The sequence below is a fragment of the Phytophthora sojae genome (genome assembly GCF_000149755.1).
Source record: "Phytophthora sojae unplaced genomic scaffold PHYSOscaffold_5, whole genome shotgun sequence".
Taxonomy (NCBI): domain Eukaryota; phylum Oomycota; class Peronosporomycetes; order Peronosporales; family Peronosporaceae; genus Phytophthora; species Phytophthora sojae.
The window spans coordinates 4645297-4662740 of NW_009258119.1; the positions used below are offsets into that span (position 1 = coordinate 4645297).

The window sequence follows — 17444 nt, forward strand, 5'->3', positions numbered from 1 at the left end:
ACTGCTGCGGAAAACCGGCCTGCATTGCGACGAATGATGTGTTAGAAGCTATCAAGCGGGCGGCTACCAGCACTGGCGAAGACCCACGCTGTTTCAGCTCCCATTCTCTACGAGCGGGCGGAGCAACCCACATGTACCGAGCTGGCACGGATGCACTCACGATCCAGTTTCACGGCCGTTGGGTTTCCGATGCGTTCAAGACCTACACCAGACTCTGCAAGGGGTCGGTTGCTACTCTGGCGGCAAACATGGTAACAGGTCCGCGGGGCGATTCGACGTTGCATTAGTGGGGCTGATTGTATGACCATTTGGGGGCACCGCGCTCCTCGTCCCTTATCGGACTGAGCTGATGGTCATCGCATAAGCTCCCATTAATGAAACTTCGTTTGACCCCCAATGTAGTGGAAAGCTGTATTCCATGGTAGAACCAGGGAATTGTGTTTTCCACTTCAAAATAGTACTTTCGACATACCGGTACACACCGGTATTATACCGGTAACCCTGACTGCCCACAGTCCAGCCGATGGACGCGTGGCGTTCTCCCCTCACTTCGAATCAAGACCAACAAACAAGCAAGCAAGACCCGCCTCTCCTCGTCCCTTATCGGGCTGAGCTGATGGTCATCGCATAAGCTCCCATTAATGGAACTTCGTTTGACCCCCAATGTAGTGGAAAGTCTTCATCTTCATAATTCCAAGGTATCACTCATATAAAACCTAGCAAAACTGATTTTATCGACCTAGAACTTGTTAGATTTTATTACGTGCGATCCTATTGGTTAAATTCACATGAGTGTTTATGAAGCGACGAAGATTTGAAACACTGTTCACGAAAATGGGATTCTTAAATAGGTACATAAAGCTACAACCCCATTTTCCTAGATTGCATTTTGAAGGTTGATCCTATCGAAAGGCATATACCTACCAAAGTAGGTTTTACCTGGCCAAAAGCATGCTGCTGTATCGGCATGAGCACAGTATTTTCGGGAAGACGAAGGCCATGGCCGACATGGAGCATGAGGACCAGCTGACAGTCACGCCGGCGCAGAAGAAGCTGTTCGAGCTGCGCATGAAGATGAACGCGGGGAGGAAGGCCAACAAGCAGGTAGGACGGGGCAAGCGAAGCAGCTCGTGAAGCTGTAGAACGCCCCGGCGTCACAGGTGTCTGACCAGAACGAATGGGCCTCTGTGTGTTCTGAAGGAAGTGGCAGCAGAGCACGACCGCGTCAAGAACAACGACAAGAAGGCCAAGAAAGAGGAGCAGTACAAGAAGAGAGAGGTGGGCGAGAGGTCTATATTATAGTTGCCACGAAGCGCTGATCGACTCATGGAAGTGCTGGGTATGTTGGGATTCATGTACAACAGGAGAAGAAGCAGATAGCAGCGAGCGGCAAGGCCCACCTGAACGAGACAGGTGAGTGGCTTATGATGCCTGGAGTGAGTGGTGCTGCGACGCGCTGGCTGCTGACCTGTGTGAGGTTGCTTCGTTGATCCAACTGCTGAAATAGCCGAGGTGGGTGAGATCAAAGCCAAGAAGGCTGGCAAGAAGGAGAAGCGGAAAGCAGCTTTTGGGTGGGGCGTCTTCAACCAGGATTCGTTGTACAAGGGCTACAAGAAGCGGCTAGTGAACTTGCCGACCACAGGGGAAACCGCTGCCGCTGTTGCGTCCACCGGCGAAGACGCTCTTGGCGACGAGTTGTCTTACGGCAAGGACGACAAGGTGGAAGAGGTGCGTGGAGATTCTGCATACATGTACTGTGTTTGGGGTTTGGCATGCGCGCTGGTGTTCTAACGATCTTTGAACAACGCAGGAAAACGTGGAGCGCATGGCGCAGGAGCTGGAGGAACGCATCAAGGCCCGCAAGAAGTTCAGCCGCCGGCGCCAGCACTACGAGGGCGAGGACGTGGACTACATCAACGGGCAGAACCGCATCTTCAATCGCAAGGCCTCGCAGGCCTTCGACAAGTACACCGTGGAGATCCGGCAGAACCTCGAACGCGGCACCGCCCTGTAGTAGTGTAGTAGCCAAAACAAGCCACTTCACGCATTATTGCTTACATCCGTCTTGAGCCCGTTGCCTCCCTGCAGAACTCTTTTAGCTCGTGCCATAGCGAGCCATGGTGCAGTCTCCCCGGGGCGCAATGAATGATGCAGGCCGTAAGCAGCTCGATGGGATGAGCACCGGGTGGTCCGCTAGCTATGGCCCGCTTGATCCGTACACGCATGGTGACCGGTTGTGTACAGTCTCCGCAGCCAATCCTCGGCCGCAGACAGCTGCAACAGCAACGGCTAGGGTTGGGGTGCTTGTGGGCCACCAACACCGCAAAGTGGGCCACGAAACTCATGCGTGGCCTGCGCCGCCACCTCCTCACCTCCACCTCATTCCCGGATTCGCCGCGAACTCCACGAGCTCCAACCCAAGAACACCATGGCTCCCCAGACCGCTGCCGGCTCTGCCCCCACCGAAGGCACCTTCACCGTGAAGGCCGGCCTGGCCAAGATGCTCAAGGGCGGTGTCATCATGGACGTGACCAACGCCGAGCAGGCCCGCATCGCCGAGGAGGCCGGCGCCGTGGCCGTCATGGCCCTCGAGCGCATCCCCGCCGACATCCGCGTGGACGGCGGCGTGGCCCGCATGAGCGACCCGCAGATGATCGCCGAGATCAAGAAGGCCGTGACGATCCCCGTCATGGCCAAGGCCCGCATCGGCCACTTCGTGGAGGCCCAGATCCTCGAGGCCACCGAGATCGACTACATCGACGAGAGCGAGGTGCTGACCATGGCCGACGAGGAGAACCACATCAACAAGCACAAGTTCAAGGTGCCGTTCGTGTGCGGCTGCCGCAACCTGGGCGAGGCCCTGCGCCGTGTCGCCGAGGGTGCCGCTATGCTGCGCACCAAGGGCGAGGCCGGCACCGGCAACGTCGTGGAGGCTGTGCGCCACGCGCGCTCGGTGCACCGCGAGATCCGCCGTCTGCAGTCCATGGACGAGGACGAGCTGTTCGTCGCCGCCAAGGAGATGCAGGCTCCGTACGAGCTCGTGAAGCAGGTCGCCACCACGGGCAAGCTGCCGGTCGTCAACTTTGCCGCCGGTGGCGTTGCCACCCCCGCTGACGCTGCTCTCATGATGCAGCTCGGCATGGACGGCGTGTTCGTCGGCTCGGGCATATTCAAGAGCGGCGACCCGGCCAAGCGTGCTCGCGCCATGGTGCAGGCCGTGACCCACTTCAACGACGCCAAGATCCTCAAGGAGATCTCGACCGACCTCGGCGAGGCTATGGTGGGCGTGCAGGACCTGAAGGCTGCGTCCGTCAACTTCCGTGACCGTGAGGGCAAGCTCCACGGCGCCTGGTAAATGCGCCCTGGCACTTGCACTATTCTACAGTAGGCGGCGGTGATCCTCTCTGCAGCGGAATGCGCGCAGGAGTGTCGTGACCAAGTAGCATACTGCAAGCGTATCGCTTCGCACTGTCAATATATTGTTATTGCTCAAGCTATGTAGTATCTCTTGTTCCGGGTGCGTTTGGAACGTCAATATGTGGTCATGACGCACTATTATTTGCACACGTTGGCCTCGAAAGGCTCGCCGGCATGTTGAATTGTGCTTTTGATAGCTTGGTAAGTCATGAGCACCGCTCCGATGCAAATGGTTGCACCAATGCACAGGACAATGATGGACTGGCGTCCTGTTCGGCGCACGAAGCCAAGGATCACGACTTGCGAGATCGCGGTGACGACGAAGGCCAGCGCACAGAGCAACAAGGCCCAATCCCACGCGATCATGTTGAACACGGCAAACTTGGCAGTCGCTGCAGCCGACGAGTAGAGCACCATGAGCGCCGTGGTCGCTGAAGCAACTTCGGGGACAATCCCCATCTCAATCATCAGAGGACCAGTGACTATTCCCCCTCCGACGCCGAACAGACCGGCAATGAGACCGGCGCCGGCACAAGCTAGTGGGAAGCGAACCACCGTCTCCTTCGTCCAGTGGATATCGCCCGCTGCAAACACGTAGTTGACCGACACCTTGCGGCAGTGCTGCTTGAAGAGGTATATGGCTGTGCAAACGCCGAAGCCGCAGATCCACGGGACCTCCATGATCAATAGCAACCAATACGCAACGCCACCACACGTCACAGCTGCTCCGCCGATACTTGCCGCTACGATGCCCAAGTAGCAGAGCATGATGACTCCTTGCTTGGCCAGCGAGAAATGGCGTTCCCGTTCGGTGATCTCCGCCAGCACCTCGTCGTCCGCCACCATGCCGGAACCATCACACTCGTTTGACAAGCTCCCGGATCCTTTGAGTAGGGAGTCGCGAGCACCATCGCTGCCCATTTCGTCCGTCACTTTATCCTCCGCGCACGAGCTCGGAGAACATACAGCCACGTAGGCAGCAGCTCGCTGTTCTTCTGTCGATTCCGTTGCTGGAGTGGGGGCAACTTCCTGCACCTTGCAGCTTTTCATCTCAGCGCGGTACATCTTGATGCCTTTCGACACTGCACGGAAGCCGCCCAACACGAGCACCACGACGAAAAACAGGGAGAGCAAGTAGCTTGGCAACAACTTGGCCAGGATAGTGCCCACCACGGCACCGCCCATGACCAGCGGTATCATCGCCAACGCCAAGTCCGAGTCGATCAGTGGGCGATCCACGGCCGGGTGGCGTTTGCGGATGTTGAACCAGGCGTTGGCGACAGCTCCACCGACGATGGCCAGGTTGGACACGGGTGTAGCGCGCTTGATGTCGAAACCCATGATGAGGATCATGGCTGGAACGAGGATGGTTCCGCCGCCTACGCCGCCGGCCGCCGAGACTGCGAGCCCCACTGCGATGAAGACGAGCGCAAGCGCGTCGTACGTATCGAAGGTTGAAATACTTCGCAGCTCCGGAACCCCGCCACTGGAGCTTTTGTCATCCGATGAGGCAGAAGATGTCAACGAGAGCACGGAGATCAACAGAGCGGTCAAGGCCAATGCTGCGCATCGGTATCCAGCGTGTCTGCCCATGGGTAGCTCTGCACTAGAGTTTTGACTCTGGTGCGTGGAGCTTGAATGAGAATGCCCATCTAGACGCGAACTTCTCGCACGTGCCAGTGGTTTTGTAGGGTTACCTTGAATAGATGGCGGCCTGGACGGTTGTAGTTTTCCGGCGTTGGAGGCTGCGATCCGAAACTGTCGCGGAGCAGAGGAACGTTCGCTTGGGCGTCGAATACTTGCCTGCGCCATCACAGCTGCATAGAGGCACTCTACTTTGATCAAGACTTTCATTATCTTTGCTATACCCAACGAAGGTGAACACAACTACTAGTTGCAAATGTCCGCGGAGAACGGATCGCCAGCGGTGTCGACCGTGGATTTAATGGCCTGGTACGTCATGATCACTGCTCCGATCAACACAGCCGTAGCGATGCACAGAACGATGATGGACTGGCGACCCGTCCTGCGAACGAAGCCCAAAATCACCACTTGCGATGCAGAAGTCACCACGAACGCCACCGCACACAGCAGCAGGGCCCAGTCCCAAGCAATCATCTTGAACACTGCGAACTTCGCTGTAGCGGCCGCCGACGAGTACAAAATCATCAGCGCCGTTGTTGATGAAGCCACCTCCGGCACGATGCCCAGCTCGATCATGATGGGGCCCGTGATGATACCTCCGCCGACACCGAACATGCCCGCAACAATACCGGCAACGGCACAGCCCAACGGGAAGTACACCACGGTCTTCTTCGTCCATTGGATGTCGCCGTCGACGTACTGGTAGTTGACGACCGCCTTACGCAGGTAGATTTTGTGCAGGTAGTGCGACGTGAAGAAGACAAACACGGCGACCCATGGGATCTCGATAAGCAGGATGACCCAGTAGGCGACGCCGCCGCAGTCCACAGACGCATCGCCAATACTGGCAGCGACTACACCAAGGTAGCAGATCATGATGGCGATGTGGGGTCCCCAGGCGAAGTGGCGTTCCTTCTCCAGAATCTGTGCCAGTGTACCACTGGAGCCTATTTCGTCGCCGATCAGCGCTTTATTCACAGCAGCGTCGGCGGTGGAGGCCGAAGTACTGAGACGTTTCTCTTCCGAGATGTCGTCTTTGCCGACTGTGACGGGCGTGCTTACCTGCACGTAGACGCCGGGGCTTGCAGGGACTTCGGCTGCCGCCGCCGCGGCTTCCGTCTCTTTCTTCTTGGCCATCTCCTTCTTGTGCAGGCGGATGCCCTTCATCAGCGTACGCGAGCCACCGACAGCGAGCACCACGACGAACAGCAGCGACAGGATGTAGCTCGGGATCAGCTTGTTGATCAGCGCGCCCAGGACGGTGCCGCCAATTACAACCGGAATCATGCCGAGTGCCAGCTCCGGGTCGATTAACGGCCTGTCCACGGTCGGGTGGCGCTTGCGCATGTTAAACCACGCGTTGGCCACGGCGCCGCCCAGGATGGCCATGTTGGAGATGGGCGTCGCGCGCTTGATGTCGAAGCTCATGATGAGCACCATGGCGGGCACCATGATGACGCCGCCGCCCACGCCGCCAGCGGAGGAGACTGCGAGTCCGACGACCATGAATGCAATGGCCAGGGCGTCGTAGGTGTCCATCTCGGACAGACTCGGGACTCCATCGTCGTCGTCGTCGCTGCTGCTGCTGCTATCGGCGAACGCCGTTGGGACCAGCACCGCAGTGAGCGCTAGCAGAATGAAGACCGAGAGAGCGGCGCGACGACAACGCGAGTGGGTGGTCCGGATGCCCATGGTGCGATAGAGGAGGCGAATTCCGAAGTGAAGGTGCGGGACAGCCGTGTCGTTGCGCGGCTGAAGTATCGATCCCTTATGTAGTGATAGTCTCATTAGATTTCAATTAAGAGGTACTTTGTCCATCTATGTACCATATTAGTGGTACTCGCCCTATTTTTGATTCAATTTTAAATAGTTAACAACACCTATTTAGTGCTAACGTAGTGAAGAAACATCATTGTACGAGAACCATCACTCACACCGATCGATAACGTACCCATCTCCCTTCAGTGTACCTTGCACCATGACGTGTGCTCGTTGCCGGATCCTAGTGGAGGCCGATAGAGGCACAGGGCTACACGTACATGAAGACAACTAAGTCCAGTACTAACGACCGCGTGCGTTGCAGCCTATTCGTCTGCCGGCTCCAGTCGGTTTTGTGTGGGTAAGAGGACCAGAGTAGTCTACTCAACTTACGGCTTACAAGATTTTCTGGAGGGTGCCAGGGTAGCAGCGCCAGGGTCGGTGGTGGTCCCGGGCTGTACGTGCGTAGCTTCCACACACAGATTTATAAATGCGCGCCTTGTGCCCTGGTTTGCGGATTGGTTCTCGTGCCCGTAGTTGTCGGAGTTCTACTGGTTGAAAAGCAGCAACACTGCTTTCTTGGTGCACCACGTTCTGGAGTCTGCAACAAAGCAAAACCAAACAGTTCATGGTGGCATGCTCTAATTACTTCAACTTCGCAAGTGACAGATCACGCCAGTCGCACGGCTCCCTGGCTCAGGTTTGGCAGGCAAGATATCGAAACGGCTCCAAGTTGGCATTGCATTGCCAACTTGGCAATGCTAACCGAAGTAAAAGGCCAGCACTGCAGGACATGCGCCACGAGATTGAGACGGCAGGCTCGGCGGACATGGGCCCGCCGAACGTGCAATGCCGACACATACAAAACTGTTGCATTCTCGGGAAATTGTTAGACGATTTCTATAGTACAGTACGCTCATAACGCTATTCGTGCTTGCAGTTTGCGACACATGTACCTTGCTGCAAGTCTTGCACCTGCACCAGCCTTGCATACATGCACATGTAGGATCGTGTGCCGCAGAAGTCGCCGGTACGTATTCACTTCTTAATTTGCAGCTCCCAAGGACAAGACAAGCAGCAATGGCAGTTCAAACGTGCCTGCACGACCACGTCTATCTCTCCGGTCTCATAGTGCTTGAAGCGGCGCTGCTCCCAGCGACGTTCGCCGACAGTAGCAACGACGACGATGGAGTCCCGAGTCTATCCGAAATGGACACCTACGACGCGCTGTCCATCGCGTTCATGATCATCGGACTCGCAGTCTCCTCCGCCGGCGGTAGGTTATCCTCGTGCCCGCCATGGTCCTCATCATGGGCTTCGACATCAAGCGAGCAACGCCCATTTCCAACGTCGCCATCCTCGGCGGCGCTGTGACCAATACCTGGTTTAACATGCTCAAGCGCGACAGCGACAGCGGACCGACCATTAATCGACCCAGAGCTGGCGCTCGGATTGATCCCCGTGGTAATCGGCGGCACCGTCCTTGGTGCAGTGATCAACAAGCTGATCCCGAGCTACATCGTGTCGCTCCTTTTCGTCGTGGTGCTCACTTTTAGCGACGCCCGCATGACGCTACGAGGCATCCGGCTGTTCAAGCAGGAGGTTGCCCAAAAGAGGGCCGAAAGCTCTGCAAACGAGACCAAGGCGGACGACCCGGAGAGCCCAAGTGTTTACATCAAGGCTAGCACGCCACAACCATCCAGTGACGACATTATGGCGGAAGAACATCGTCTCAGCATCTCAAGATCCTCCCTCAAGTCGGTGCTGGATGAAGATGAAGACGGTGCTATCCGATCGCAGATTCTGGGGAAGGAACGCCACTTCGCCTGGGGCTCCCATAGCGCCACCTTGGTCTGCTTCCTTGGCGTCGTGGCCACCAGTATCGGCGATGCTTCTGTGGACTGCGGCGGCGTCGTCTACTGGATCCTCCTGCTGATTGAGGTCCCATGGGTCGTTGCCTTTGTTTTCTTCACGTCGCACTACCTGCACAAAATCTACCTGCGTAAAGAGGCCGTCAGCTACCAGTACGTCGACGGCGACATCCAATGGACGAAGAAGACCGTGGTGTACTTCCCGTTGGGCTGTGCCGTTGCCGGTATTGTTGCGGGCATGTTCGGTGTCGGCGGAGGTATCATCACGGGCCCCATCATGATCGAGCTGGGCATCGTGCCGGAGGTGGCTTCATCAACAACGGCGCTGATGATTTTGTACTCGTCGGCGGCCGCTACAGCGAAGTTCGCAGTGTTCAAGATGATTGCTTGGGACTGGGCCCTGCTGCTGTGTGCGGTGGCGTTCGTGGTGACTTCTGCATCGCAAGTGATGATTTTGGGCTTCGTTCGTCGAACGGGGCGTCAGTCAATCATTATCCTCTGTATCAGCGCATCGGTAACACTCGGCACCATTCTCATGACCTACGAAGCTGTCAAGGACACGATTAACGACGCTGGGAACCACTTCACTGCTGATATTTGTAGCTAGGTGGTTGAGACTGGAGCGTTGAGCACTGGAGAAATTTATTCATGTTCACACAACTAACCACCTTTGCTGGCAGTCCAACAAATCTTCACTTTTTAGTGGTTGCTCATCGGAATGGAACCATACTTCTGGTGCTCCATTCGGCGTTTGACGGCATGACGAATCAAAAGCGCGATGAAGCAGAGGATCAGCGCACCGAAGAGGGACCACAGTAGCGTCTCGAACACAGCAACGGCATGCGGCTGTTGGTTCGACGTATCGGCGGCTGCAACATCGAAAGCACGGGCTAGATCACTCGCAGTTGAGGCCGTCAGGGTCGAATTGTACGTTGTGCCCTGATCATGGGTCAGTGAATCAACGAATGGACGCAGCGTATCCGCGACACACACGTGCTTGAGTGTTTTTCCGATTAGCTTCTTGAACGTCGAGAACGGACATCGGACATCTGAGACCCCATCACCAACTTTGACCTCCCCTGAGCATGACGGAATGATCACTTGGACGCGGTCTGGAGGCTGTTCATGCAATCATACGTGTCAGACATGTTGTCACTCGTGGAAAAATAGATAATACCGATCTCACGTTCTCAGGAGAGAGTTGGTCTCCATTGCGAATCTGTTCGGGAGAAGCCGCGACAAAGTACAGCTTCACGTAGAAGCGGCTTTCGTCGTTGTCACCAACGTTGCCACTTTCGTCTGCACGCCACGAAATACGCGCATTACTCGCGTCTGCAGAATTTAAGATCCGAGATTCCGACGTGTTTGCTGTGGTCTGGCCGTTCGGCGTGGGAGTGGCGTGCAACTCAAACACGAGCATGCTTCCAGGCACTGGCTGATGAGGGTGCCATCCCTTCGTATACCACTGCAGCCTATGCATACATGTAATGCGTTAGCACATACATACATCGCAGCTACGCCTTTGCATGACGTAATGGCACACTGTAGTCACAACTGACGTACCTTAGGAGATTGCGAACATACAACAAGTTGATGTCATGGGCTGCGTAGTAAAGTAGCCGATTGTCAGGTCCTTGTCGAAGATGGGGCCCCTCGCCTTTTGCAACAGGCAGAGGCCTTTGCAAGATATTTTGTTCAAAGCTGGCCGTCAGATGAGCGAGCAGAGTGGCGCCAAAACTTGCCGAGTTGACCTCGTTCGTGATGAGATCCATGTGCGTCTGCAACAACGACAACAATGGGTCAGTACAACCAGAGCGAACGGCTAGACCAACAACATGGGCCAAACCTCGTGGATCTTCGCCAAAGATAAGATCTTTTCAAATGTCAGCTCGGCAGGTAGGCTCATGTTGTTGAGACTCTGCAGGAGCAACCACTCTGAGAAATAGTCGGCGTTGGAAAGAGTGTCTTTCCAGGGCAAGTAAAATGCCCCATTCCACGTCGTGGGGATGTCAAACAGGTCACACGTTGCGGAGCTCTCGGACGCGTTGTCAGACTTGTCTTTGGCGTCGCAGACTGAAGGCGCGCAACACTGCAACAGCTCGTCGACTTCTGCCACCTCGTCACGGATCTCTTGAAGCACGAATCTCGTGTCGTTACTTCCCGTTATTCCTTCATACACTATCAAGAGCAAACGAATCAGTTTTTCCTCAACATAGCACGATGTCGTTCGGCAGCAATACGTACCGGCCCTCGAACACACAGGGCAGTTGGTGGTAGGATCCTGACCCTGCTCGAACAATAGCTCGGTCTCCTTGGTGCTCGGCACAAGCTCCTTGCAAAGCGGGTAAAGTCCACTCAAGAACGCGATCGCTGTCAGCTGCACGCATCGAGCCGGATTTAGATCGCGAACTCCCCCAGATACGCCACCTGCAGCGACCACTTACATTGTCTCGCTGATTATTGTCAGCATATGCAAAGGTTTCCTTGCACGTGGCGTTCAAAAATTCCTGGTAGAGGTGCTCTCGAAAGTACTGCTCGAACGAAATTCCGCAGAGGAAGGAGTTAGGTCAGTGTCCACATGACGGACCAGATCGCCGCATTTCGCTCGTAATCACTTGCCTCCCCCATGCGCTCCACGACGCGGAAACCGTGCTTGGTGAGCTTGGGCGACACGATCTCCGCCGGATCTTCGGTCTCGGAGGTGCCCCAGGCGTTGGCGCTCAGCGGCAGCTCGAGATTCGGGTTGCGCACGTACTGCTTGAGCAGCTCCTCCGACGGAGACTCCGTCCCCAGTCCATAGGGGCCGCGCACGCCGTGGCGAGAGAGCACAATGACCTGTGGAGAGGGAGGAGACGAGAGAGAGAGAGGAGATGAGGTCGAGGACGATGGACGCACGCAATGCGTTCGCTCTGAGGAAGCAGAGGGGTGACGCGGAATGCGGCTGACCTACCTGACGCAGGCCCGATGAAGGAGACGCGACCGCTGCAGATGCCGGTGCTAATAGAGCGCCGAGCACGCAGATCACCGCCGCTCGAGTCAGCATGGCAGCTCTCAGCATTCTCAGACCTTTTGGCTCACCGCCGATGTGCGATAGATTAATATCGTGTGAACCACACCATATAAATCTACCACATTGAATGTCCACATTGAATGTGGACATTCAGTGTCCTCCTGCTGGACAATGCCTGAGATCGGGTGCCAAAGTCGGCACTGCCAACTGGCCACGCATAGCCATCCCTTGGCCCACGCAGGCCCGACAAACTGCGGCTGAGACGACAGCTGCGCGCACAACACCCACACGTGCTGGTTTCATTGTGGAGTGGCCTAATACCATTTTGGCTGCCAACGCTACTTGCTTACTTCGACGCACATATCTGCCCGCAGGTAATGCGGCCGCAGTGTACATGGCTTCGAGTTGAGCCTGGCCACCTGGTGATTTTTTTAAGTTAGCACAATATTATCACCCCTATGGGGCGAGCGGGCCAACGTGGCGCGGCTCATGTCGGAGCTTTGCTCACGGCGGCAATTTTTGCCTCGCGGTTTCGGGGGGCCGAGGTTGCCCGTTAGTGCTTTGAGATTGTTGGGACTGTCCACGCGGCGGGCTCGCAAACACGCCCAGAAGATGACCAAGCCGGTCTCACATCGCGTGCGGTGCGATGGTGCGCTGGGTGGGCCCGCCGTCGTTAGCCACAGCATGCTGCGACCGTCCGATCCTTGACTCGCCCGTCCACAGAGCGAGTCGCACCTCAAGAGCGGCGCCGCCACCTATGTTCCGCTCACGCGAGAGCCCCATGTGTGGCCGCAGCTCGCACCAAGTCGCCGCAGCGGGATCAGCTCCGCGGTGCAGCTGTTCTCGCTGCGCTCTGCGGCTGCGGCGTGCCGGCGTCGAGCCATCAGACCGTGGCATGGCATGGCAGCTCTTCTCTGGTCGGCTTCCGCCACGATCGCGCCCATGCAAGCAGCCACCTGGCCGCACCACCTGCGCTCCGCTTGACACAGTCAGCAGGGCGCTGTGTGTGGGTGCAATTAGCGGACCTCGTTGCTGCGGCTGCGGCTTTCCGAAAACATGCTGGCCCCGGCCAGCTTGTGCTGCGGAACTTCCGGCCCACAATCGGTCGGTCTCTGGCTGTGGCCAGCCTGCCATTCCAAGTCGCGCGTCGCGCCCACACAACTTGCCCGAACCTCAGCGCCGCCACTTGGCTCGGGGCGCCCGCCGGCTGAGCAGTAGCACCGCCGCCATAGAGTCGCTGAAACGAAAGGCACGGTTGCGAGTCTCTGCCGATTGCACTTTGTATTTGACGTTGTGCGTGCCACACACAGCGGCTCACTGTCCTATACTCCGCCACCGCAGCTACTACAGACCGACAGACCCAATGACGTCCTGCGTGGTGCAAGTCCAGGAGCTGTCCCGCCGCCTGCTCAAGCGCGTGCGGCCGTCGCTGCCCGCCAGCGCCGGCGTCGAGGACCTGGGCGCCGCCGCCCGCGAATCGGCCACCAGCGAGGCGCTGCTCAAGGTCTGCAAGCGCCAGATCGAGTCGTCCCCCCGCGCGTCCATGGCGGCCGTCGACCAGGAGGAGATCGTCGCGGCCGCGCCCGTTATCGAGGCCGCCATCGACACGACCGCCACTACGCATTGGCCCAGTGTCACCGGCTGCGAGAACGTGCGCAAGGCGCTCACGTTCCTGCAGACCTCGCGCCAGCACGCGCTCATGCTCATGCTGCAGAACCACTGGGAGCGCGCCATGAGCGTGCTCGAGAAGATCGAGAAGGCCACTGAGAGCGTCAGCGAGAAGCGGCGACAGGTCGTCATCCAGCAGGCCAACGCCGGCCGCAACGTGCTCGTGGAGAAGATCCAGGAGCTCGAGCTCGCCGCCCCGCGCCGCGCCGTGCGCTTCAACGACGACGTGGCCGTCGCCTTCGCCGAGGACATGGACCGCAAGGGCGACGACGTGTCCGAGCCCGTGCGCGAGGAGATGCTCGTGCTGCGCGCCTCGCGCAAGATCCCGCAGGAGAACCTCTCGGAGTTCTGGAACGAGTGAGCTCCATTTCAGCGGCGGGGCCGATCGCAAGGCCCCCTTCACTCCTAACTTATTTGGCATAGACTTATTTAATACGATACGAATGCTTGTTTCCAACCAACACTACGCCATGATTCTGAATATGCTTTCAGTACCGGTGCATACTTCGAAGCACTTCATCGACCTCCCCCACTTTCGTGTAACTTACGCTCCATCAGTCGAGCATGGACTCCATGCTTGACTTTCAGGGCGGAACGAAATCCCCGGATGGGACGCGGTACAAAAGCTTGGATCGGCCCCGGCGCACTCATCCGCCGGCCCGACGACGACCTGCACACGAACGGCAACAACGGCAACAACGGCAACGGCTTGAAGCACTCCCGGTGTACAAAAGGCGAGCTCAAATCGCGTGAGTGCCTAAATCCACGCTGCCGTCGTCCGAGCGCGCTCCGAACCCCCCTGAGGGCAGCCTCGAGCGTCGAAATGCGGATACGGCACGGTACTCGACCGCGCCGCCCTTTGGGCCCCGTTCTGACACGTACGAGGCCTTGCCGTAAATAGTCGGCGCTAAATGCTTCACAGTCGATAGTCGATACAGTCGATAGTCGGGTAGGCGAACGGAACTAGGAATCGTAACTAGCGGAACAGCATACAAAACCCAAGATAAAAAAGTTTCCCCTCGCGCTGTGGGTATCATTCAGACGGCCCCTCCTTTTCCAAGACGAAGACGAGCAGCGCGAGATGGCGGACGCGACGCTGTACCGCGCCGCCGGGCACCCGGAGAAGGCGCGGCTGGTCTTCAACGCGCAGCTGCACCAGCAGCTCAAGAACATCGCCAAGAACCGCGAGATCTCGGCCGTGCCGGGGGCCCCCACCATCTCCAGCAACGGCAGCATGCGCCCCACGCAGCCCATGGTGCTCAACGGCGCCGGTCGCTCCACGGAGCTCAACGGCTGGAGCCTGGAGAAGAAGATGCTGGCGCTGGCCGAGGCGCTGGATCTGCTGCGCCGCCCCTTCTTCTTCTACCTGGACTTTGGCACGGCCGCGGCGGCCGAAGCGTCCAACGGAGGCAGCGCCGGAGCCTCCGGGGACCGCAAACTCACCTACCACTCGTACTTTAACAAGATGCTGCCGCTACACGTGGGCCAGACGGTGTTGCTTGACCTGTGGTACGTGGAATTGAGGGGGGAATGACGAGTTTTGAGCGTGAGTTTTGACGGATTTTTTGCCATGATAGGGACTACTTGATGGATATGGTCGACCACGTGCCTGTGCGCAATCGCTGCCGGGCGCTGTACATGCAGGCGGCAGTGTATATCTGTCGCCGAGTGGAGTTCATCGAGGGATACCCGCTGGACGGACAGCAGGTGCATCTGGACTCGCTCGTGTCGAAGCGGTACATCCGCTTGCTGGAACGCAGCGTGCGCTTCTGCTCGGTCAAGATCCGCAAGGTGCGCTTCATGGCGGAAGAGCACAGATTCTTCGTAGCTCACGTCTACACGGCGGTGTACTTCCGCTTCCCTTTCGCCACGCCCAAGCTGCTGGAAGCTGTGCTGCAGTGCACGGAAAAACTCGAGGGCGAGACGAACGGTCTTCAAAGTGCAACTAACGGCTTCAGCAATGGTTCAAATGGGAATCTGAAGAATGGAGCAGGTGCTCGTCCCCCCAAGGCAAAGCGTCGGCATCGTGGAAGCATCTCTGGAAGCTTGCGCAGTCCTCGACAGTATCGCCGCCACTGGAACGATCTCTCAGGTAATGAATGATTTTGACGAAACCCTGTAATGTGTTGTGTACGGATAACTGACTCCCGAGTGTTATTGTAGAATCGAAGTGCCGACCAGATCGCATCAGTGGAGTCGACCTGCAGCTCGAGATCTTCTCGTCTTTCTCGGAGTACAAGTCAAATCGCGGAACAGATCGACTGGTGGTGCCTGTGAAGGGTGGCAGCACACCGGGTATTCCACTCGATATGCTGAGAAGGGGCTCCAGCAATAAATCCATCGCGGCGGCCCTCGAAGCTGTATTCCAAGAAGGAATGAACCGGGTGGGCGAGGAGCAAGAGGTCACTTTCATTTACCAGCTCCCTCTGCTTTACATTGGACACAAGCTGCAAAATGATGCGTTCGTGAAGCTAGCTGTGACAACTCAAGACAAGATCGAAGCCGGCTTGGACCTGTTCGTTGATCGGGTCCGATCGCCAGGAAGAGATGACCTCACGGCTGTGACCTTTGTGGCTGCTGTGCTAAGTGACGTGAGCAGTTGGTGCAATCATCGTTACGCAGACGGTCGCATTTTATGGCATTGCGTGCCCGGTTACTTTGCTCTCGTGCGTCTGTACGTGGCAGTTTTCGAGCGCATGTGTCAGCGTCGGGCGCGCTCTAGTGGAGGTTCGTCGGCTTTGCCCTCCGTTAACCGGATTCTCTCCATAATCGAAGGCAAGATCAGCGATCCGTGGGAAGACTACTGGAATGATCGCGAGATTGACACCGTGTTGGACGCGGCAAGCGAGGTGCTGAAGAACGAGGCACTAGTGAATGTGCTGATGAAGGTCATTCTGGAGAGCACCAACATCCTCGATCCTACAAGTGTCAACTATTCTTTTGGAATTTTGCAACGCATGCTTGAGATCGCCTCGATGGCTGCGATGCCTGCTGCAACGGAGGCTGGGGCTACCGCCGGGAAGTTTGGAGGTCGCGTGCGCCACTGCTTGGGAGCGGTTTTTGATGGGGATTATTTCCTGAGCAGCATGCGCAGTGCTCTTCAGTCTTCGCACGTCCAAACGCTGCTGAAAGTCCTCACTTGCATCTACAACTGTATCGGTACGTGCATAATGGCTATGGATGTGCTGGTAAGTCCCCTAGACTAATGTTGACCTCTCGCCATTTCTGCAGATTTACTGCCTACCACTGCTCGTAAGCGGCTTGTGGCGGAGCTCATTTTGCGCGAGAACTTTTTCCATTTCTTTTTGCATTGGAACGAAGAGGTGAGATGGCTTTGCTTAGGTTTATGTGAAAATATGCGCACAATTAACTTACCTTCGGTTTTCTATTTACGCTGCGTAGATTCGGAAGATCTTCTGCTACATGATTGTGTTCAAGACTTCGGCTTCTAATCGATTAGACTTGCCGAGTGCCTCCGACCGAATTCTGCTTGCCCAGACCCCGTTTTTCGAAGTGGGCCCAGCTTCAAGATCCAATGGGTCGACTTTGTCGGCTGCGTCGCCTGCGCTAAGTTACTTGAGTCACCTCAGCGAGCTGGCGCAGGCTATGTTACGCCCCACTGCTGACAGCGAGATGGACCAGGCGAAGAAAGCAGCCGTTGGGAGGAAGGCACTTCAGCGTCTTACTAACTGGGATGCCAGCGCGCGCTTGAGACGTACCCGCAGCGGTGGTGATGCTGTGTTCCGGGACAGTCTCGTCGACGAAGAACTATCTGTGGATCTTTCCATTGCAAGCAAGCTGGATGCGAATTTCAAGATGATTGCGGACCAAATGAACCCTGGCAAATACCGGCAGAATAGCTCGGAAGACGGAGAACCCTCTGCGAGACGCTACTTCCCTCGAGAACTGGAGGCCTATGCTGAGCGCGCGCTTTCACAGTACGTTTTGGTGCTTTGGGAGTACTACGAGGCGGCTTTCGAGAACCCTGCGAAGATGCCGATTGCGCCGTCGCTCGAGTTTACGATTTCAGTGCCATTCTTCTCCGATTAATCCGACATGTGAGTGTATTACTAGTA

At 57.0% G+C, this 17444-nt stretch overlaps 7 protein-coding genes across 7 annotated transcripts; 6 read left to right on the forward strand and 1 right to left on the reverse strand.

Annotated features, from left to right (window-relative positions):
• Window positions 1–1008: 1008 nt before the first annotated feature.
• PHYSODRAFT_507535 (hypothetical protein) lies at window positions 1009–2014 on the forward strand (the record flags this gene model as incomplete). Its single annotated transcript, XM_009531265.1, has 5 exons — window positions 1009–1104; window positions 1201–1278; window positions 1365–1413; window positions 1508–1728; window positions 1811–2014. 5 exons carry the CDS (start codon window positions 1009–1011, stop codon window positions 2012–2014), a joined length of 648 nt encoding a protein of 215 aa, XP_009529560.1.
• Window positions 2015–2396: 382 nt separating this feature from the next.
• On the forward strand, window positions 2397–5615 carry PHYSODRAFT_354828 (hypothetical protein). Its single transcript, XM_009531266.1, has one exon. The coding sequence runs from the start codon at window positions 2429–2431 to the stop codon at window positions 3353–3355; it is 927 nt and encodes a 308-aa protein (XP_009529561.1). The 5' UTR covers window positions 2397–2428; the 3' UTR covers window positions 3356–5615.
• A 2284-nt stretch (window positions 5616–7899) lies between these two features.
• PHYSODRAFT_263156 (hypothetical protein) lies at window positions 7900–9297 on the forward strand (the record flags this gene model as incomplete). The annotated part of the gene is made up of 2 exons (XM_009531267.1): window positions 7900–8095; window positions 8228–9297. The coding sequence occupies 2 exons, from the start codon at window positions 7900–7902 to the stop codon at window positions 9295–9297; spliced, it is 1266 nt and encodes a 421-aa protein (XP_009529562.1).
• Window positions 9298–10512: 1215 nt separating this feature from the next.
• Window positions 10513–11221, reverse strand: PHYSODRAFT_508446 (hypothetical protein; the record flags this gene model as incomplete). The annotated part of the gene is made up of 3 exons (XM_009531268.1): window positions 10513–10859; window positions 10935–11067; window positions 11135–11221. Coding segments are annotated over 3 exons (567 nt in total), but the record flags the coding sequence as incomplete, so codon positions are not given.
• A 1091-nt stretch (window positions 11222–12312) lies between these two features.
• PHYSODRAFT_334020 (hypothetical protein) lies at window positions 12313–12684 on the forward strand (the record flags this gene model as incomplete). The annotated part of the gene is made up of 2 exons (XM_009531269.1): window positions 12313–12336; window positions 12424–12684. The coding sequence occupies 2 exons, from the start codon at window positions 12313–12315 to the stop codon at window positions 12682–12684; spliced, it is 285 nt and encodes a 94-aa protein (XP_009529564.1).
• A 379-nt stretch (window positions 12685–13063) lies between these two features.
• PHYSODRAFT_315983 (hypothetical protein) lies at window positions 13064–13729 on the forward strand (the record flags this gene model as incomplete). The annotated part of the gene is made up of 1 exon (XM_009531270.1): window positions 13064–13729. One exon carries the CDS (start codon window positions 13064–13066, stop codon window positions 13727–13729), a length of 666 nt encoding a protein of 221 aa, XP_009529565.1.
• Window positions 13730–14449: 720 nt separating this feature from the next.
• PHYSODRAFT_263020 (hypothetical protein) lies at window positions 14450–17418 on the forward strand (the record flags this gene model as incomplete). Its single annotated transcript, XM_009531271.1, has 5 exons — window positions 14450–14877; window positions 14946–15460; window positions 15550–16527; window positions 16600–16691; window positions 16771–17418. The coding sequence occupies 5 exons, from the start codon at window positions 14450–14452 to the stop codon at window positions 17416–17418; spliced, it is 2661 nt and encodes an 886-aa protein (XP_009529566.1).
• Between the last annotated feature and the right edge of the window lie 26 nt (window positions 17419–17444).